Here is a 22,761-nt window from a genome sequence, read left to right as displayed (position 1 = left end):
CGTGACTCAATTAAAACACAAATTTGAGTCAGTGGAAACTTGTCTGAGGAAGGACTGAGCAAAAACCACACGGTCAAAGTAAAACAAGCCATGCAGATCCTGAGGAATTAGTGAGAAATGCTGCAATCCCAGCTGCGCCAGGGGCATCATGGAAAAGGCATTGGAAAAGATCAACCAGGGGCATCATGGAAAAGATGCAAAGTCAGTAAGAGCTGAAAATGGTTTACAAGATCAGGCCCAACATCAGCTGTACAGATACGATGGCTGCCAATCCCCACCAAAATGGCAGCACCTAGTACAAAGAGCCCAGTCACAGAGCAGAGATATGGACTAGCAGCAGAAAAGGACTTGAAATTCATTGCTCTTTAATAAGTTATCAGATAGCAGCAGCTGAGGAAAAGACACTACGAGTTCAGTATCAACATCTTTATCTTTAATCCATGTTTCGGATCAAAGCTAGTAGTTAAACTGGCCCCAGACAAAAGCAATTTTTTTACTAAATGATATAAACTGAGCACAATTTACTGTTTCTAAAAATATAGCCAACAAACCCTGTATTTCAACTACACTAATAATGAAATACCCTAAAAGCAAAGCACCATGGGATTTGAAGGCTTTAGCGACTTTTTTTTGGGGGGGCTGCTTTAAGTCCAGCTAATATTTGCCTTTAATTTCTTTCACAGACCTATTTCTCATAAAATCCAAATATGACTGAGAGAAGAGAGTACTGAAAGATCACTAAACATATGGAAAAAATTATCCCAGGGGGAATATGAAAGCCATCTGCCTGAGACTCTGTCTGCACTCATCCTGCAGACACGAACAGTGAGATTGATGCTCTGGTAGCGAACGCAAATAAAGTGGTGAACCCTGGTCTTGGCTGGCATCAAAAGAAACTGCGCATCCAGCCATCTAGAGAGCTCGTTTAGCTAAAAGCATATTAGGCCCTAGGCTAGCCAAGACTTTATCAGTTGGAAAATCCCAACCATGAGCACTAGCTGCAAGGAGGCGGGGCGGGGGGGGGGGGGGGGGGGGGGGGGCAATAAAAAAAATGGAGCGCGGAAAGATCAGGCAGGACAAGCCTGAACATGTTCAGTTTGTCCTTCCTACATTACAATTATATCCTCATTCCTCAGAGCAAAAGGCAGTTCAAACAGACAATAAACCCCTTTTTAATCTTATGCTTTGCAGGAACGTCACTGAAACGGAATTGAAGCGGTTCCCAGAGATAAGGTGACAAAAGAAATTAAACCCTTCCCTACAGCTACCCTTCGGTAAAATATCAGCAGAGAAATAGAGAGGCAGCGCTTCAGACATAACTATGTCATTCATTTTAGGAAATAGGACTTACCTTAGTGGTTTCAAACAGATTAATTTAGTATCTTGCTCCTCAAACTCTGCAGCTGCTTCCTTCCTTTGCATTGCAGGAATATTAGCCTCTAAGGCTCATACTAACTTCATTTTATGGGATGGATAGTATTTTATTTCCAGGAAATGCTACTCCCTTTTGAGGTACAACTTAATAAATGCCTCAGTTTAGGTCCCAAGAAATTTGGGCTGAAGCAGTGTAGACCACGGGATGACTTTGGAGCAGCCACCAAACAGGGGGAGTTCCCACCGCTTTTCTTTAACCCCCTCATTTGGGCACAAACAACACAGGCCAACAGAGGGTCAGCTTAGCAGGACAAAGAGAAGAAACGGAGCTGAAGGGCAGGGCAGGGAGTATGCTGGGGATGGACCTGGGAGATCTCCGAAGGCACACCCACCCCATCCTGTCTCACTCCCAAACCAAAAGAAGCAAAACCGAAGGCACAGGGCATTACGATGCCACAGGGAGCAATTAAGTGGTAAGGGGAAAATAATTGCATTTGCAACTAGAAACATGACACGCTAAACAGCACTCAACTGGAATATTTGACAGCTGCAATCCTAGACATAGATGGGACAGGCACAAATAAAAGGCCTCCTCATCTATTACCAAACCACCCAGAAACCATCAGGCACTAACATTGAAAGATTACTACAAAGTGAAAGAACAGCTTTTATTGACATTAAAATTTTAATCTATTTTCACCAAGACTTTTATAAACTATGGAAATCACCCTGCTCGTCACCCAGCTCTGGGGTCCCGTTGCCAACGTGCATTCTATAACGGTAACAGACTTCAGCCCGGTGCAGGACACGCACCTTTCCTAACCATAACTGGGCGCATGAGAACTTAGTTACCAAACTGGAAAGCTGCCTCTGAAATACTTCAGACTGCCTCAGTTTGGGTGTGCTGGATCTTTTCCTGCCTTTCACTGCATCAGGGAATTTCTTTCCACCCTACAGGCCTTAAGAAAGGAGCACATGGTTGAAGGAGTCAGCGGTCATGAATAATCAGGGAGGGACTTTTCCAGAACAAGGCAGTAATGTGAAAAAGTCTTTCTTCTGAGGCGACATTTGCATGACTGAGGGATGACATAATAAGTCCACAAACAAAAAAAGCTTTATACCCCCATGGCGGCTTTCTAAACCTCTCCGTACTGGCTCAGTCCTTCCCCTCTGTGCAGAAGCACCGCATTTTGGGGGCAGGAATTTAAGCCCCATCTGCACCAGGTCAATGGCCATCTTCACAGCTGTGTCTTTCTCTCATTCTTTCTGGCTAATGCAATCCTATGACCCACGTTAACGATGCTATTTTACAGGGTACAGCCTTTCACTGTAGGACCAGAGGGATTTATTTATTTCTGCTCTGGTGTGAAGGTATAAAAGCCAAGCAGAGCCCAGGGTGACAAATCTGTTTGCGTAGGAGATCCATCAACGTACAGCTGGAGCCACCTCTGAGAGGCAAGGCCAGTGCCTGGACACCAGCTTGCAGTGACACAGCAGAACGAAAAGGCAGAAATGCTATTGCCAGAGAGTGAAAAAGCAGCAACATGCCAAGCGCCCCCGCAAAAAAATTAAAATAATTAAGCCCCTGTTAAGACACTTGGGAGTTGCTGAAAGATCCAAATTGAAAAGGAGCTGCTGAAGTGCAGCCAGAGGAGCTGCATGCCAGGATGCATCCTTGCGAAGGCAAGCTCAAGCTCTGCAGGTGCTGCCAGGGCACCGAACTGGTGCTGGAAACCCAGCCAGGGTGTGAAAACACGGTGTAGATGATCAGACTGAGGCAGAACTAATGTTTCACTTCTAGCATGGGCCATTTGCCAGATGTGGACCTCTGCTGAGAGTTAACTGAAACGTATTTGAAACTCTGGACAAAACCCTTTATTTTGCAGGTCATTTGTTTTTAAGGAAAGGGCTGAGCAGCGACCTAAGAAGTCAGAATTGGGTAGTTCAGATCCCCACAGAAAAGTGTCTGGGGACTTTCAGAACGGTGAAGCAGGCGCTACAGGAATGACGGATGCTGGACAAAGCCCAGCCTCACAAGCCTGAGGGGATTTGCTCATGCTGCCAGGAGCGGGGAAACCGTTTCTCACCAGTATAGGAAGTCAAGTCAAGAGCTTGGCAACAAGGGAGGCAGCTCTCCCACAGCTCTGGTTACGCAAACAGCTGCTTTCTTCTGGGTTTCAACATGCTTCACTGCTCCAAAAATAATTTCCTGCTTGATTTGATACCATTAGCAGGAGCACAGAGCACAGCATGAACTGTCATGCCGTTTCACACTGGATCCAGCTAGCCACTGGTTTCTAGCAAAAGTCCCTGATTTCTCTTTTTGGCAGAGGGACACGATTACGCAGGAGTAAATGGTAAGCAGGGTGATACCTTTTCCTCTGCAAAGGGTTCTGATGCAAGTCTGGATGAAAGTACCTGCCACCTTCATCCTTCCAGGCTTCTTTCCAGAGCTGATATTTCCCTGCCCTTACAGCTCGTAACACTTAAGGCATATAACCAACACTTGGCAGCCAAGCAGGAATCAATGCCAACATAAAGTTCAATGACTAAGTCACTGCTTGCTGGGTGATTAGGAGCTGTGCTGGTCCCAGTCAAAAGTAGCTGGAGCTTCCCCATGGCACGAGCACCCAAAAGCTAATAACATGCCTTCTTTCATTCCCCACTGGATGACTTTGTGTCCCTTTTGGGGACTTGTTGGAGTAATTCCAGTCCAGTGCTTTGGGAACAGCAGTACTTCCCATTCCTAGCTGAATTGGAATTTGGCTAGCAAATTTTGCCCCAAGGTATTTCCTGTTCGCTATTCCCAGCCCAGGCATCTGCACGCCCTTCCCAAGGGCCTGCCTTCAGGGGACTCCTCCAGGGGCCTTCACCAACAGTGCTTTGGAACTTCCAGGAAGTTAAAGATGCCAAGGCCCAGCACATCAGCTTCACACTCCATAGCCTGTGGACCACGAACAGCAGAGTACAGCAATCACCCCAACTCATGGTCTTACACAGAGGTTAGCTGGTGTCTTCCACATGCACTTCAAGTAATGTTCTGACAAGGAAATGAAGCAGCAAAGTAAAAATCAGCGTCGCCCAGTAAAACGACAGCTGCAAAGTGGGATTCGGAACCTGACAGCATGTCCACAAATTCATCCTATTTTTAAGGCAGTACAGAGTGCACACTGGTGTGAAGGGGGACTCCTCACCAGAATCTGAAGGTCTGTTCTAACATCTGAGGAAGCTCTATGGGGATTTCCAATACTACATGACTCAGAAGCAGAAATCCTTGACAGCATCAGCCGAGTAATTTGTGCTGCCTTTCTCCCCCTCTTACACCTTGAAATCGAAGTTGCACAATGGCACTTGCTTATGCTTACACATTTTAAACCCAAAGAGACCATGACAGACCATTCCATCTGATCTACACCACATGAGCCTTACCAACCTTTTCTTTCCACAACCATTCTTTGAGCCGCGCAGCAGCTTATGAAAGATGCCCCTCAGCCACCACTAGAAAAGTAAAGGGGTGATAAACTCACCACTGCTTTTGGGGAGCTCGATCAGAAACTAACCTTGGAAGGTGAAGCCACAAAGAGAGGAAAGGTCCCATCAGCAGTCCTGCACAGGACTTAACTCCAGGATGACCCCCCAAGCTTTTATACAGAAGTCAAAATATGCGTCTGAGCTGACCCAAATGCCAGGTGGGGCCCCTCCTGTCACCATCACAATAAAAGGGAATAACCCTGCGAAAAAGTTGGCTCCTCAGCTGCTGGAGGAACTGAGCTGGGTGGGAGGACAGAACTGGTGGGAAGAGTGTACAAGCTGGTTTCCATGCTCAACTGACCCATGTCTGCAGCTGCTGCTGCTCCCACAGCCCAAGGGAGTACAGATAAGCAGCAGTTCAGCTTTTCCAGACATAGCACAAATCCTGTTTACAGCCTCTGGGCTAGACTTTTCAAAAGAAGGAGCTAGGTGTCTATTCTTGCAGGAAACCAGGTGTGTAAACAGTTCAATTAATATACCCAGCAAACTGCTCTAGCACAGCAAAGAGGGCTAGTGGAGACAAGCCAAGAGCACGGGAGCTGAGGAAGGAAAATACTTTTAAAGAATATGCCTAATTAGAGATGGGCCTGGGCCAAAAGTTCATATTTGAACACCTGGAACAGCCCTGGGGAGCAGAATTGTAACCTGAACCCAGATCCACATTTTGTAACTTGCTCCTCTCCCAAACGAACTAAAACCCAGACCCATCACAGTCTGGACTGCAGGTCTCCAACATCTAAAGCCTGGACATCTGGCTTTCTACTCTCAGCTGGGCTATGGCCAAGACATCACGCTCGGCTGCTGGTGCCCTCTGTCCTCTTGCCCCACACCACCGTGGGCCCACCCTGCCCCACTTAGAAGCTTGCTGTTGCTCCTTGGCAGCATGCCCCTGGCTCACTGACACAAGGTGGAGATGCCCCTTCAGTGCCTGATGGCGCAACCCCATTTGCTCCAGTGACCACAGCATGCCCAGCACTGTGACCAAGCCCTGCTTCTCACTGCACTGCCTTCTCACTGCCCTTGCAGGCTACAGCCACAGCTCCTGGCCAAAGCAAGAAACCTGCCCCAACTCAAAGGCAAGTGGCTCCACTCACACCGGCAAGGCAACTACTGACAGCGACCCTCAGTTTTGTGCCAAAGCCACAGTCAGGGCTTGTTTTGAATGGCACAAGCTACATGGCGCAAAAAGCCCTCCATGCCCTTTTTGAGTCCCTTGCAGAAGTGGCAGGCTTGCCTTTCTCCCTTACAGCTTAGTTCTCTGGGACAGAAATCTAAACTTCACCCACACCTTACTATCTCTTTTGAATGTAGATTTTCTTCATAGCAGAATCACATTTGGCAAAGAAAGGTCAGGCCCATCCCCATAAAACCACCCTGTCACAGGCAAGTCATGCATTTCAGACAGCTTGCAAGGCTGACTAAACATTTACTTTTAGATGGCTCATTTCCAAAGTCCAGAAATAGATCCTCATCCACAGTATGAGTGCCCGGGTGTGCCATCGGATGGCTTCATTGCCCCGTTACAGCATGCCATTTGCATTCCTGTGCTTTCCTCCTCTCCAGGTGCTGCCACTGCCCTGCGCCAAGCTTGCTGCCGCGTCCCCCTCTCCGGGCAGACCTACAGATAGGCGGTGATTTATCTCGTAGCTGGATTATTCTTGGTAGGTATTTGGCAGTCATTTTTGCATCATCTGACCTTGAGCCCTGTTAGGATGAGGTAGGTGACTAATGCACGTGGCTCTTGATTGCTTTCCCTCTCCTGGTGGGCACCCAGCCTCTCACCAGCACATAGTGAGATGAATTGGCACAGCTGGAGAGGAGAAAATTGGATTTGTTCACACTGGATGCTGTAATAGTCAAGGCAATGTTTGTGTTTTGGAAACCTTTCAAACAATTTAGCTCCACTACTATTCAGAGCAGCTTTGTGCCACAGATACACTTTTCTAGCTATTGCAAATTCATCCCTGCCACAGCTGAACCTCCATCCCCAAGAAATAAAAACAATTAAGAAAAACAATAATCAGGCTTTACACAAAAGCACAGGAAAAACTTTATGAATCCTTCAAGGGCCAAGAGACTCTGTCTGAAAAGTGCTTGCCACACAGCACCCGAGCAAATCAAAATGATGCAACTTTTGGTAGGGTGGACAGATTACAATCGGGCAATTACACATCCCAGGCCGTGTAATCACATGCAATGAGAACACGTGTGGGTGTAGTGCGAGGCATGAGCCTGGTGTCACCAACCACAGGCTCCTCTGGTTACCTTAAAGGAGTTCTTCAACAAATTATTTCAAAATTTCTCTTCTATACATCAGTAAGTCCCTCTAGAAGTAGGTCTCTTTCTGCCATGAAAAGTAGTTCCTGAAAGACTAGAAAAAACATCCAGGACTACAGCGGAAAATATCAGCCAGAAGAATCGATCCATCATCTGTCTCCTATCCAACTGTGTCTGGACAGTCAGAAAGAGGGGGGAAAGAAATCCATCACACACAACACAGAGAATATGTTATACAGCTTCATATCAGGAAAGAGCCTTTCTAAGCTTCTGCAGGAAGCATGCTTAAACATTTGATGCATAGGCATCCTCAGCTTTAACAACCATTACTGTCTTTCAACCCTCCTTTTTTTAAAGTCTGAGAACAGCATTAAGACTCTGGCCTTCTGTAAGCATTGCTCAGATGCTCCCCAGATGGCTTTTCCAAGGGGATTTCTAATTACTTGGGGTTTTTTAAAGAAATATCCTGCAGAAATCTTTTAGGTTTTTGGAGGTTTCCTGCCTTCCTCTCCAAATTTCTTTAACCAGAGCTTGATTTAAAACCAAACGCATAGGAAACACTTCAACATGTTTCAGATCACATACCCTGGGGTAAAAGAGAAACGAACAAAATCCCATAAAAACAAAGATGGTGCAGATTTCAAAAGGATTCACAGTGAAGCTTTGTAAAGAAGTAATTAGTCCAAAAGTTTCAGCCTGGAATATCACAGTATAAAGGAACATTTAGTGAGACTGAGAGTTAATGCTGCATACAGACCACAAAGGATTGGAGGTATAATCCCCTCTCCACCAAGAAAAATAAATTAAAATCGAAGCAACAATATCTGTAATAACAAATAAACAAGAAAACCTCAGATGCTCAAAAATATTCAAAGTTTTCAGATCCTGTACTACCTTAAAAGGACCAGATTTCCGGAAGTGCTAAATTCCTATCCTCTGAAAATCCATGTTAGCCATCCCCAAGTGGGAGACTGAAAGAAAAGCACAGTCGTTTCTAGAAAGCCTGATCACTGCACTTCTGCTTTAGAGCGCAGTTGGAGAGCAGAGCTGAGCCTCTTACATCTTTGTAAAGCAAAGCGAATTATTCTAATTAACATATAGGGTCTGTGTCTCTCCCAGGCCATCCAAGCCACCTCCCAGGCAACTGTTAAGTTACAAGACATGCTGCTCCTCCAAAGCTGCTGCTCCATATCCCCCAAAATGCAATACAACCATAAAGGGCATGTTTTGTCCTGCCACCTGCAAACACTGGCTGGGAAAACTGGGAGTGCCTCTGCATGTATGTGCCATGGCACCGACCCACTGCTGGCTCAGCACACAGTGCTATGCCCTCTGCACTGACAGACCCTCACCGTGGTGTCTGGCCTCTCAGATCACTCCCTGAGCATTGCCCTCCTCTTGGATCAGCATCTCTGCTTGCCAGTGGTGTTTAAGGGCGTTCGCTGCACCACTTGGCACAGCACAAGGCTCTGCCCGAGTGGTCGGGAGCTTGCAATCTAAATGTGACAGAGAACATTCCTGGTGCTGGAATACCTTCTCCCTTGGCTGTGATAACCCATGATTTTGTCAGGTTAAAGAGACAATCCCCAGCACGTACTGGGTTTAGCCTGGAGATGACCGTTCAGGAAGTCCTTTGCCCTCTGGCTGCTTTCAGTGCCTGAATGCTTCACATATCTTTGGCTCTTGCCAGCTGGTAGAGTGGCTGTGAGCAGGGTATAAGCAGTTTCATAAAGGGACTGTAAGGAAATGAAAACCCGGAGTAGGGCCATGGAAGCTGGTGTAGGTCATGCAAAGTTCACACCTTTTTTATTCCCCTCTGAGCACCCCATCCAAGCAGCCTGGCCTTCACCCACGGCCACGGCGAACTGGCACCCCGTGACAATGAGGTGTTGCACCTCCCCATCCACCTGGCAGACTCCTGCTCGTCCCATCAATCTGGCAGTGATGGCCAAGAGAAGCACTGGGAAGGGTTTCATACCCCATCCGAAATTCCTCCAAAAAGGCTGCTTTTGCACCCATCCTTTACAGATGCCATACTTCAGGCAGGAGGAAAATGGGAGAGAGCAGCAGCAGTGGATGTGCTGTCCCGTTTCTTCCCCCGTGGCAAATGAAGGTCCATATTGGAAATACTACTTCCTTCCAGCCCAAGCCCCTTGATGCTCCAATCTTACTGCTGCAGATGACCCAATACGTCTGAAAACACTAAGCCTTTCTCCTGCAGAGCTTCACCCCTCAGCTCCTCGAGACCTAACTCCTCCCAGTCCACTCTTCCCATGCCAAATCCACACATTTCCGTTCATCCCGACCTTCCCTCCCTTGTCTGATAGTCCTTCCCACACAAGCACATCCTTCCTGCCCCAGTCTCACCACAAGGCTGGGTGCATTCACCGAAGCAGATCAGAATGAAAGGTAAGCATGACCCTTAGAATCTAAAGGATTAGCAGCTGTAACAGACAGAGCTGTCCATACAAACATGTGCAGGCACAAACGGAGGAAGGTTGTGCCACCCTGCGTTGCCCTCCAGGTCCCTCTGCGGGCTCTCGCCGGGTTCAGCTCTGCCCCTGCGCTTCAGCCCCCAGTCTCTGGGACTCCCCGCCACTGTGTTCTGTGGCTGGCTGAGCTCGGTTTTTTCTGCTGCTTTTCTGAAACAGCAAAAAGCTGGCACTTGCTTTTGATTAACTGTTAAAAAAAAAAAAACGGAAACAAGCCCCCAAAATGGGCTGGTAGCTGGGCTCACAAAAAGCCTGCCTGCACAGGACACCAGGGGATGAAAAAGAGGACACATCCAGGAAAAACTGCATGCATTCCCCCACAGCAGTATGTATTTGCATGAGCACACCTCATGACAGAAAGAGTCTGCATCCCAAAGGCTGATTAATCTAAATAGCAATATTGTAAATGTACTGAAAGAGGGGGAAAAACCATCTCATTGCCCCAATTCTGCATGAAGAAAACCAGTGCAGAGGGATGGGACAACCTACTCGCGTCACAGGAAAATTGCAGCAGAGCCAAGTCCCAAATCCCAATACAGGGACTTAACCACAGCCTATTCTGTGCTTTCTATTTTCTGTTAACAAAGAAAACAGTATTTCCCTGGATGTCAATCCCCAGTGATACTCCTGGATTTGCTGCTCGGTCGTGAAATATTCCAGGAGTGGGAAAAGCAGATGAAGCTCCAGTGAGTCATGAGCAGACACTGCCTTATTGTGCAAGCTGCACAGTGAGGACCATGTTCAGCTTTATGACACTGCCTCTGCTAGTGAGGCCAGACCCAAAACACCTTGTGCCTTTCCATAAAATTCCAGTTTTGAAGGTTTGGGGCTTTTTTTCTTTCCATTTTTTACACTTATTACTTGGGGCTGTTAAGCTAGGCTTAACAAGAAAAATCAGCCACCACCTCAATGCAACCTTGCAGGGGCACAGCTACCAACCAGCCAGGCAGGGCACCACACCACAGAGAAACCCAGTGCTTTCAAAGCATCAGCCGAGGGGAGCGGCATTCAAACATCCATAATTGTTCAGCAGAGTTAACTTCAGAAGCACACGCGCTTTTGATCGCTATCTAGCCACCACGCGCACAAAGCAGGGTTTCGCTCACCCACCGCCCCCTCACTTTCTGACTCCAGGCATGGGGCAGTGAGGCAGGGCAGCTTCCCTCAGCACAAGGCACGATGAAAGCTGCAGAAGGCAGCAAGGAAGTTTCCTTAGCTCCCCCACAGATATTCCCCCACCCACCCCCTTATTTCCCGTCTGTCTGTCTGTCTGCTGGGGTCAGCCCTCGGAGGGACACCAGGCAGACCACGCCAGGAGTCCCCCTTCCCATGGCTCTGGTGCAAGTCAGTTCCCAGCAGACCCCAACCCTCAGCTCTCTAAGCAACACCAACCAGCCACACAAGGAAGTTTGGAATAGTTGTGTTTGGTTTTTTTAATGCCTTTTCATCATAGTTTCCCTGGGAAGATGAAGCAGCTAACCCAAAAGGGCAGGGATGCCCAGGAGGAAGGAGGGTGCTGTGAGGAGAAGGGGCAGGTGGACATCCCCTGTGAGCTGGCACAGACACGCTCCTTCCCACCAAACCCCTGCAGAAGGCTAACTGGGAATGAGGGTCTGACGGAAGACAGGGAGCTCCTCACAAGGCTGAGGAAGAGGCTGCCAGCCAGCACCCCTTTAGCTCGACGCAAGCAGAGCCATACCCCATGCCCTGTGACCGCCCTCAAGGGTATGGGCTCTCCCTCCCATGAGCTGCTGGCTCCTGCCCCCCAAACCCCACTCCTCCTCCCTTGGGAAAGGGCCCCACCCATGGGCAAAGGACCAAAAAGGACCTCTCCGCCCCATCACCATGTCTCCCTCCACTGAATTTTAGACCAGGGGTTGTAGGGAGAGCATGGAAGCATCAGGTTTCCTGAAGGTCTGCAAAGGTGGAATGAGGGCACCTTTGCCGTGTCAGCATGATTTTCTAATGGGTAAATATGAGGAAGCCAGTGGACCCAAACCTAAAAATGGTGGCCTAGAAGTGGGAGCTGAGGTAGAGGTTTGCAGGAAGGAAGGGCTGGGGATGAGCTTACTGACAACCTGTCTGCTGGATGAAAGCAGCACAGACAGGAAAACTGCTTAGGACCTGCATCCTGGTGACTTCTAGTATGTTCACATTCCAGCATCAGACTCCAGGACTGTGACCGCAGGCACAACATGCTGATGGTCAGACCTAGTGTTGTGGGACTCAAGTGTTAAGCAGGCAGAAAGCCTGTGAAGCTGACTGTTCCCCGAGCTGTTTCAGGCCTGCTCCACAACGAGGTAACTGGTGCTGTAGGAGTGCTGGTGCCTCTCCGTCAGCCACACAGAGTCTGCACAGCAAATTTAGGTGTAGCTGTCTCCACTGTAGATGTCTAAGATTAGGTGAACTCCACCAAAAGTTCACTGAGGCATTTCTCGGGTTCAAGAATAGGTTAAACAAGTCATCAGAACTAGAAAGCTCTGGTGCTGAGAGTAAAGCGCCCTAGACCTGAACTCTGAACAACAAGTTGTGGAGGGATGATATGCATGATCCTCTATTCAGACCCAATTAACATGGACCTTACAATCTTTGGGACCATGGCTTCCAAAACTAAGATTGTTGTCATGCAGAGTAAACAAGAAAAAGAATCTCTGGATCCTTTTTCACAGAAGGCCACAACTGAGTCCTCTGTGCCTTTCCAAACCATCAGCTCTCTGACAAACAGCCCACTTGCTATTCCCTCCCCATCCCCCCCAAGGCACCACAGAGCTCAACCGATGGTGACAGACCACATTGCAGCTCATGGGTGACTTGCTGGCAAGCAGAAACCACCTCCCTCTCTCTGAAGTCCCTTAATACAAAGGGCAACGCAACACCTGTACAAATGTCACTGATCCATGCTGCTTGGCTGATCAACATCATCGCAGGCAGAGAAATACCACAGTTTCAACTGGAAATGAGTGAGAGCAACTCCCAGCAGCAGAATGCCCTGCTTTGTCCTGAAACGGAGCACAACCCTCTCACCCTTGCCATGTTCCCATCCGCCTTCCCAGCTCCCAACCTTCAGCCCCTTCAACACCCACAGTTTTTCCACTCTGATGCAAAGCGATGAGAAATTCCCTGCCAGAGGACATTGTTCAAATGGGTTATTGAAAAGAAATGCAATTCCCTACTCCGGGCAAACAAGCTCCTTCTTTTTCCCCTTGAGGAAGAAGGATAATAGCACAGCCAGGGAAAAAAACCAAAAACCTAACAAACTATCCCCAAAGCCTGCTGTAATAATATTAAACAAGAAACCAAAGGGGTTTGGCCAGGAAAATCCCAAGTTCAAAAGAATAATTGCTCCATGAGATTTAAGCCTACAGCTGAGTCACTAAAATGAAGAAACCTGTCCTCCATAGAAAGCAAACAAATCTTGGGTCATGCACCAATGCTTCTGTATGTCCTTGTTAGAAAGAAAGAAGAAAGCAAAATGCAATTAATCATAATCCCAGAAGAAAGGATGAAATCTCTGTAATTAGCTACCTAGACTCATCTTTCCACTTTTGAAGACTAATCCAGCTTTCTTTCACTCTTCACCCACTGTGCTGCCACAGAAGTCTACTACAAATACCAAATCACTTATTTCCAGCGGTGCACACTCACCTGCAGCCTGTGGTCCCCAACAACTTTGCAGTAAGTGTACAGGAAGGGGGGAACATTTGCAGTGAACAAACACAGCTCCTTCTCTTAGTCACTTTTCGTTGATGAGCTGTCATGCAATCTGCAGACTCCTTAAGAACCTGGAGACTTCAAGCTGAATTATAGGAGTTATTTTTAAGCTAGGTATTTTTTTATATCCACAATCCTGATCCAACTGATCAACGACCAGAAAACACCAATTAAAAAAATAAAATAATAAAAGCACACAAACATGAAAACACTTTCCAAACGGTTAAGATTACAACTGCTTGTGTTAACAGATTGGCTTATACCTCATCCTTAGGAGGTGTAAACTTGCCTGACCATAGAAAGCACGTTCTTCACAGCTGTACACACTGTACAGAGGTGAATGTATAGGGCTATATGTTGAGAGCAAGGTCTCCAGCAATTAAATTCAGTAAGACAAAGCCAGCTGGCAAGCAGCTCCTTTAATTGCAAAAGGCAATGCCATATTCCACAGATGAAAACATGTCCAGGTCTGACTAAGTCACAATTTCTTTGTTATAAGTTCATTCAAAGTTCTGGAAAACATGTGAGGAAGTGTAGTAGTTTAGAGAGAGGAAGAGGAAGGGCTGAAGCTGGTGGCTACAGCTTAGGAGCAGAGGTCAGGATTCAATATCCAAAAAATCCTATGCAGATCAGATGAAGCCATTCAACTTCCCTGGGGTTCCCTTAATAAATAAGGGTTGACAAACATTATTCCAACAATCACAACAGCGACAGACCAGCTCTTCAGATCAAGTACATCAATAGTAAGCACAATGCAGTGAAATACCACCAAAATTACATCAGCTGAGGAACTGAGACTGATTTCTAACGCCTCTCTTGTATACAAACCACTGCAAACATATGAACAATTCTGTCAGTAACAGATGGGGAATGCTGGCCAGCTTTGTGGTGAGGGACAGCAAACAACAGAGTAGACAGAAATCTCCAGCTTTGCTCTGCCATGCCATGGCAGAAAAGCTGATTTTCAAAGGAAGGGGATTGGGTCATTCTTCTGTGAAAAAAACGGAAGCAATTACACAGCCCCAAGCACAGCTGGAGCTTTCCTGCATAAATGTGGGAAACAGAGGGAGATGATTCACAGCCAGTCTGTGGGATATGGCAACAGGGCCAAGGAGCCTCGGGTGCGTCCATAATGCAACACCCACTCCTTTCCCTGCAGGTCAGTGCCACAGACACAGCCAGAGGTGCCAGGGATGCTCCGAGGGCTGCTTTGTGGCGCAGAGCTGTGTTCGTCTGCTCGCAGGGCTGAATTCCCGCTCACCACCAGTATCAGCCAACACACTAAAATTCAGTGGATCGCTCCTCTAATCTTTGCACAGAAATCTGGCAGAAAAGCTAAGCATGGTGTTAAGGCAAAGGTGGTGTTTGGCTGCAGCAAAGGTTGCTACCAAACACCCAGAGTGGCCTTCTCAGCCTGGAGCTGCTGTTTGTAAAATCAAATCAACCCTTTGCATGTCAGGGTGGTCAGAAGGGTCCTGGAGCACGCTGGAGTTTGCCCCTTGTTAACGGGAATTCCTACCATCCTTCCAGGGGAAGGCACAGATCCTCCTGGAGAACACCAGACGGGGCTTCCCCCAGGCCCGCGCCGCATGGCGGAGCAGCCCCAGCCCCAGCCCCGCCGCTGGGCGCAGGCGAAACCACCCTCAGCCATGGGAAAGGCCACAGCTACAGCACTTTTCAGGTGCACGTCCCTCGCTTCCCCGTGACTACCGGCAACGTTCGCTTTCCTCAGTGCTACAGGCATAAAAATGTAAGGGCTAGAGGCTTTCCGAACAAGCAGCAAGGCGGGGAGGCTGGCAGCACCAGCCCGACACCCCCAGCGGCGCTGCAGCCGTGCCTGGGGCCGAGGCCGGGGATGCGCTCCCCGCGCTGGGTTCTGTGCAAACCAGCGACTGCCGCACTGGTTGGAAAGCGAAAGCCATTAGATTTTTGCTACGTAACAGTGCTGCTTGATGCAAACATTTAAATATGGGCATATAACCAACGATTAAGCTGAGAACCGCGGTAACCTTTACTTTCAGACAGCACGCAGAAGGGATACACTCGTGGAATCCCATTGAAAAGAACACTTATTAAAACCCCACTCAACCATCAACTTCTACAAAGACCTTAAAATCCTGAGTTAGCTAAATATTATGTACATCCCCAAATCTAATTTTACGTATCTGTACAAAAGCAATCCCCCTCGCCAGCCCGGTGTTGATGCAGAGCAGGCACCGACCGCAGGATAATTAGGGAAAACCTTCCCAGGTTTCAGGCGACGAAGGGAACTCCCGGGGCAGCGGCCCTGCCCGGCCCTGCCGAGGTACGGCAGCGAACCGTGTGCTCGGGTCCGGCCGGATGGCGGCCTCCGCCTCGCCTCACCCCGCAACAGGGCGCCGCGCCATCCCGGAGGGCCCTCACCTCCCGCCCCGCGCCGGGACGCCGGTGACGCTTGCCTCGGTCGACCGGGGGTGGCGGGGAGAGGGGGGCGGGGGGGGGGGGGGGGGGGGAGAGCGCCGCCGAGGGGCCGGGGGGAGAGAGCGCCGCCGAGGGGCCGGGGGGCGGCGGGGAGAGAGCGCCGCCGAGGGGCCGGGGGGAGAGAGCGCCGCCGAGGGGGCGCCCGGGCGGGGCCGCGCGGGCCGACAGCGCCACCCAGCGGGCGGCGGCCTTTCCCGTGGCCCCAGGGGCAGCGCTGCCCCGGCCGGCGCTCGGCAGGGCTGGGGGGGCCGGTGCTGCGCTGACCTGGACCTGCACGAGCAAGCGTCCGTAACAGCGGCAAAACAAGCGCTCAGCCGTTCGTAAGGGATTTAGTATCTTGGGTTTTTATCCCCACTAGAGAAACGCTGGGGAATATTCCAGGAAGGCGCAGCCCGCGCACTTGCCTGCCTGCAGGGCTCCGCTCCCCCCGGTGGGGCCTGCCCCCTGCCCCCTGCCCCCTGCCCCCTGCCCGGCCGCACGGGGCACGGGAGCTGCCGGGCCGCCCCCAGGGCTGCGCTGCGGGACCAGCCGCACACACGCTTCACCCGGCCGCCGCGGCACCACACCTTGTCCCCCTTCGCCCCACTGTCCCAAGCTCGCTCTCCCCTTTGCCAAGGCCCTGCTCCGTACTGGGCGCCCCCAAGCACACCAGTTTCCCCACGAGTTTTTCCACTCTCAGCTGTACAACACTATTTCTTAAAAGCAGGCTGCGCAGCACGCGCTGCCTTTCAGCACACTTGGCTCCAAAGGGAAGACGACTAGGAGGGAGACACACTCCATTTCTTACTTCAGCTTGTTTTTAAATCAATTGAAGTAGACGGAAGATGAGATTTTCAACAAGGTCTCCTTAAAAACAGTTGGAGTTGTTCTCTGTTGCAAAAGCAAAAGCCACATTTTGAGTGCTGGTACAATCCTCTACTGCCACCAGCAGTAAGATACCGTCAAAAGCTGGGGGGGAAGTAAAATACCCCTCAGCAGCTCCCTCAATGATCCCGACAAGGCCAACCAGCGAACAAGCATGCCACTCACCCGAATTCGGTGGAGAGGACACCTCCCAGGGCAGAGCCAACGATGATGCCTATTCCAAAGCAGAGACCCAGCTTCCCCAGAGCATCAGCACGTTGGGAAGGAGTAGTCAGGTCTATAATAACCTTCTGAGCACCTGCAGTGAAAAAGATCCCTTGAAAGAAGCTTGACACAGGGCCCGAGCAGCCGGCATGCAAATTTTTAGGCCAAAGAAACAGTGCCTGCCACAAAACGGTCCTTGTAGCCCCAGGGCAAATGCTTGTGCGCACCGCTGAGTGGAATTGGCTCAGCCCATCAGCCATAGGAAACAAAACCATCCAAACCACGCAAACCACTTCACAAGTGGCAAGAAGAGGCTTAACACTCTATCAATTTCAGTCCTCTCACACGAGTTACATGGACTTCTGGTAGCTAAAGGCTGTTCATGGTTTTTATTAGGAACATCTAGGAAAGGTAGAATAGCTTGGTGGGCAACGAAAAATAGTTTTGTACTCATGTTTCATTTTGACCAATATGCTCATTTTACCAGGAGAAGGGGAAAAGCTCTCCTATAAAATATCCTGCATGGAAGAAGGCAGCCAAGAAGTTTAGGTTAGCACTGCTGCCAGCAAGTGGTCATCACCATGTCTGGATGAAGTCCAAGCAGTTTGCTCAAGATCATACAGGAGGATTGACCTGGTATACTACAGGCTACTAGCCCTGCTTCCCATAACCAGTACACCTGCTGCTTCATGTTCTCACCATTTCATCCCTGATGACCATCAAATGTTCTTCCTGCCTGCCTTCATGCTGTTGAGCCTGTTGACTTCCAGCAACATGAGCAAGAAGAGAGGAATCGGTCAATACGAGCAATTGGGAAACAACTCAGCCCTGACCAACGTTACCTGGTAGTCCATGCATGAACACTGCTGGCAGCCTGGAGAGGAAGAGGAGGGGGATGCTGGTGGAGATGGACATGAGCAGGAAGAAGGCACTTCCAGACGCACAGGAGAGAATTAAGGCTGCTCGGGTGCCAAATTGATCTGCAAACCTGGTACAGAAATGGTACAAGGCTGTCAGAAGTGGGACTGTGCAGCTCGTTGCAAGCATGACGCACCCAGAGGGATGGAGTCACATGGCCATCTTGCTCATTTATCTGCCATAGGAAGTGCTGATCAGATTCTCAGAAATGCTCTGTTCCCAGAAGAGGACTAGATATTCAGAGGAGCTCAGCTCAATGGGCCTGAGCACTGAACACTCTCTCTTCATTGTGACTACCAGCAATACAAAAATTTGCCTTGGAAAAAACCCAAAAAACAACCAAACTAACCAACCCAAAGCAAGCTCCACCAGAACTGGAAGCCTTGCCTGGAGGAGGAGTGCAAGGACCAGTGCTGAAGCACCAACTGCCCACCTGGGACCACAGGCACAGATCCTTTGGTGTAATGGGAACATGCCAGCAACTGCCACTACTCAGCCCATTTCCAGACCCCTCGTAAGCACCACAATACGTGCTTGGTTAAGTCTCCTCCCCGGCATCCCCAGTGAACAGATGTGGTTTATCTCAGAGCTACTGAAGACCAGCCACAGGCAGTTACAGCAGCTCAGTAACTCATTCAATAATAACATTCACTTCAGAACACACAGCACCCTCAAATTTTACTTTGTGACGCAAGAGAGTTGGTTCAGACCAGGGAGTCAGGCTAGCTAATTTTTTAGTTCAGGTTCAATGGCAATTGAAGTTATTCCAGTTCCTTTTCAGAGGATGTTAAAAACAACATTTTTCATTCAACACTACTTAAATAGATAGATAGATATTCTTCCATGTAGGTTCAATAAAGACTTCAAGATAATGACTCACATTTGCTTCTGTCTGAGGAAAGAAACTCTTAACAGACAGATCAGGTTTTGCTTCAGGTTTTATTCAACTCCAAGATACTTTACAAAGCTAAGTTGGACAAAGTCCAAGAGTACCACAAAAAAGGTTCTGAGCAACTGGGACTAAGATGGCCTTAGATTGTGCCCTTCACTTCAGTTCCTCCCTCCTTCATTTTATTCAAGTCACATATTACAGCTAGCAGATGAGCATTACCTTGCATAGCAATGGGTTGCATTTACACTAAAAGAAACACACACACCCCCCAACCCCACACCCACCTCCGAGAAGTGCCAAGGCTAGTCTACAAAGCTAAGCACAAGTAATTAAAGGGCTTTGGGTTGAGAAAGAGGAACAGGTCAAAATCGTGCTGTTTACATGAAAGCCGGGGAAGTTTATATTATCTGTTTGTAACCTAAAGACCACAATTCACTACACAGTCCAGGGCTTTCTTGGTTTTGTTGTTTAAGAGTAAATTTTATTGCTTCATCTTCTCATGGCTGTTTAGGATCAACCAAGAAGAAAAAAGAAAACTGACTAAGGTACACATTTTTTTCTCCTTTATCCCCCTCCTTCCCATTTTCTCTTTATCTACCTTTACACTGAGGTCAAAACAGCCTTGCATCTAGGAAAATCCTTTTTATCTCAAACCTACACCGCAGATTTTGGCTTCAATCTGGCAATATAGACCTTCAGTCCCATCTACACAAGTGGGAGTCCAGACCCAGACAGAACCTGGTTTGCCATTTTCCTTCCCTTTAGCATCTCTTCTGGACATGGGTGAATGGAATGCACAGAGGAAAACCAGATTTCAGATGGCACTGGATCCAGAACAGAAATGTTATTCTAGTTTTGTATTTTAACAGAAAAAGCATTCAAACTGGGTCCTTTGCACCATCTCTGTTCTTAGGAATGCATTTTCTTCCAAGCTTTACTGGAGAATTCAATGTTGTTATTAATTTTAAGATGTGTATTATTGTAGTGTCCAAGGGCTTTTCAAGATCAGATCTCACACACCATGTACCAGAGGATCCTCCCAACCTATATCAACCAGAATGATAAATCCCATGCAGGAAAGCTGAGGCACACACCAGCTCCGTATCCATTTACTACTTTGCTGATCAGTAGCAAGACTGAGAAGAAAAGCTAGATTTTCTCAGCCTTGTTTTCATTTTCTGTCTCTGGCTTACACTGCTCTTTCAAATTCCTTCTTTTTGGCAAAGTGTTCCCCACCACTTCAATTTTTTTGGGGGGCGTTTACATCTCATTAAGAACAAGAGCATGCATCCCACAGGGCAGGGAGGCAGAAAACCCCAGTCTCTTCCACTCTTTCTTCTTATTTTGATAGATGAGCTTATAGCTGCATCAGTTCTTAAAGATTCATGCAAGTCTAGCTTTGTGTTAAACACTGATGTAGATACAGTGAGATTCAGCTGTAAAAATAACATGATCCTCAGTTATTTTCATTGACAGCTCTACTTAACATCAGTAAATATCCTCTTTTTTAGGTTTCCCAGTCACAAGACATTTTTAAGGTTACACATGGCTATAAAACATTCGCAGGATTAAGCCGTTAGGACCCAGGCTCTGAGGACTCTGGTGGTTTAAGCCTGTTCCCAGTATATTGTTACACTTAAACGTCTGTCATTAAAACATAGCTAAGTTAATATAAAGGCTGTGTCTATGTTGTGGTTATTTCTAATTACAGTATTTATTTTCCCTTTGCCCATTTATGAAATCTTCAAACATTTCAACAGGACCACGAACCAGAACTAAATGATTTCTTATTAAACTATAAAAATTCCTGGCCTTTTTCAGCAGTGTAAAGGGTCATGAGAATTGTTCTCACTTACCTTCTGAAAATAGGACCTCCCACAAGCTGGAGGACACCAAAAGTTGTCTGGAGGTAGCCAAACCCCATTGAATCCAAACCTAGGCTCTTTGCCAAGTACTAAAAAAAAAAAAAAAAAAAAAAAGAGGAAAAAGCCCCAGCAGGTCAGGGGAAATTAAATATGCTGTATTTCTGAATAAAAAACTTAATGTCTGTGTGGAGAGGACTGCAGCTTCAAACAAGCACTTCCTTCAGTTCCCCGAACCTACAGATGAAACCTTCACCGGGTCAGACACATGCTGCTTAATAAAGACCAAAGGTCTCTGTCCCATGCCATCCACTAATGAAGGTCAGGGAGATGTGACCAGAAACATCAGTTTTGCACCAGGTGACAAACCTGAATCACCCTTTACCAGAGCAGGGCAACAGAGCTGGGGAAGGGGCTGGAGCACCAGTCTGATGGGGAGCAGCTGGGGGTGTTCAGCCTGGAGAGGAGGGGGCTCAGGGGGGACCTTCTTGCCCTCTACAGCTGCCTGAAAGGAAGCGGTAGCAAGGTGTCAGTGTCTTCTGTCAGGTAATGAGTGACAGGACCCAAGGAAAGGGCCTCAAGTTTTGCTATGGGAGGTTGAGGTTGGGTATTAGGAAAAAATTCTTCACAGAAAGGCTGGTCAAGCACTGGAACAGGCTGCCCAGGGGGTGGAATCACCATCCCTGGGGGTGTTTAAAAGCCACGTAGATGTGGCACTTAGGGACACGATTTAGTGGTGTACTTGGCGGTGCTGGGCTGATAGTCAGACTCATCTTAAAGGTCTTTTCCAACCTAAATGACTCCGTGACTCTATGAAACCAGAGGAAAGAGTCCAGTAAGCAAGAAGCAATGATTCCCACTCACAGCTGGTTTATTATGCCCTCAGAAAAAACCCACCTCTGATCTGAAACCTCTGATTTCTGCTGCCTGCTTGTTGGGTCACCCTCCCATGCAAGCAAGACACAAACTATGCCAACTTCACCCAGGGCTATCAGACCAGGAAAGGGCTCTAGGTGCTACTGCAGTGCAAATAAACCAGCGTTCTCTGCCTGGGCATGCCCTGGGCACAGCCACAGCCCGCCTGCAAGGGAGGCACGTGCTGTCTGCTCCCCTGCCAGGAACTCCCTCCCGACTGCTGCGAAACTACATAGCCTGGCACCGACAGCAAGACGTGCTGTGGAACAGGACAGTCCATACTCACAGGCACGACTCCCATCTGCATGAAGAGGAAGGTCAGCTCCAGGGTTACAATCAGGTAGGCAACAAGGATCACTTGTCCCCTCTTGACATCTCCCAAGCAGCCTCTCTCCCCCAGGGCCTCGCTCCTCATTCCCGAGGCTTCTTCCTTGCCTCTGGAGCTGGCTTTTGCATTGATAGCACTCATGGAACAGCTTGCTGCAGGCGGACAGGCTGAAAAATGATGTGACGGTGTTTTCTAGCTGGGAACACAAGGCATAGGTAAGGTGCAGAAGCTGTGTGTACAGTCCAAAGCTTACAGTGTGAAAGGTGCTGAGTCAGTGTGCCAGGGATGGTTTGTTGTGTGTGGTTTGGTTTTTTTTCCCTCCTTTCTTTCTCTTTTTTTTCTCTCCTCTTTGCTTACTTGCTAGGCAGGATCAAAGGCAACCACACACCAAACTGCAGATCTCATTCTTCAGCCTTGTCCCAGGTGGGCTCATTGCTTCAAGTACCATCACAACAGAGACCAGCCTGGGGCCCAGCAGGGTGGAAGTGGACATTGCCCCAAACAAGCACGTGAGGAACTCTTCAACTCCTTAACTGTTTCACTTCTGGTGGCTCAGAAGAGATGACTGTTTTCATTCTTTATAAGAGGCACTTTGATGATTATTTTTTTTTTTTTTTGGAGGTTGCAAGCAAAGCTTACAGCAGAACAGCTATTCCAAAGTCTTCCCGGTACTTGCAGTAAATTTACACAGATCCTGGAACAAGCACAGGTTTTACATGCAACTAGAGTTGCTTTCACCAGCACTTCCAACTGAACCATTTTGCCTCCTTTACCAGGTCCTGCAAATTTATAGCGAGACTGAGCTAGCAAATGTTCACATGTGACTCCACTTAGACTACAAATTACCAGCCAATGCCAGAACCTTTTTTTTAAAACATTAAATCCACACAAATCACGAGGCTGACTGCAAACTGGGGAATTAAATAAGACTTA

General features: G+C 48.3%; 1 protein-coding gene across 2 annotated transcripts in view; it reads right to left on the bottom strand.

The window, feature by feature from the left end:
* SLC22A18 (solute carrier family 22 member 18) overlaps positions 1-22,326 on the bottom strand; it is a 59,839-nt gene extending 37,513 nt beyond the window's left edge. Inside the window, exons 1-4 of one of the 2 annotated variants that reach the window (XM_027805320.2) lie at positions 21,787-22,326; positions 20,580-20,677; positions 17,756-17,901; positions 16,875-17,007 (exon numbers count right to left, since the gene is read on the bottom strand). In XM_027805320.2, the coding sequence (XP_027661121.2) occupies positions 16,875-17,007; positions 17,756-17,901; positions 20,580-20,677; positions 21,787-21,969 (560 nt within the window). In that variant the 5' untranslated portion in view covers positions 21,970-22,326. The remainder of the gene's footprint in view (positions 1-16,874; positions 17,008-17,755; positions 17,902-20,579; positions 20,678-21,786) is intronic. The other variant, XM_005439132.4, reaches the window with a different exon arrangement.
* Positions 22,327-22,761: the final 435 nt, after the last annotated feature.

This window comes from Falco cherrug, chromosome 10 (assembly GCF_023634085.1).
Source record: "Falco cherrug isolate bFalChe1 chromosome 10, bFalChe1.pri, whole genome shotgun sequence".
NCBI lineage: Eukaryota > Metazoa > Chordata > Aves > Falconiformes > Falconidae > Falco > Falco cherrug.
This window is presented reverse-complemented; position numbering and strand designations above follow the sequence as displayed.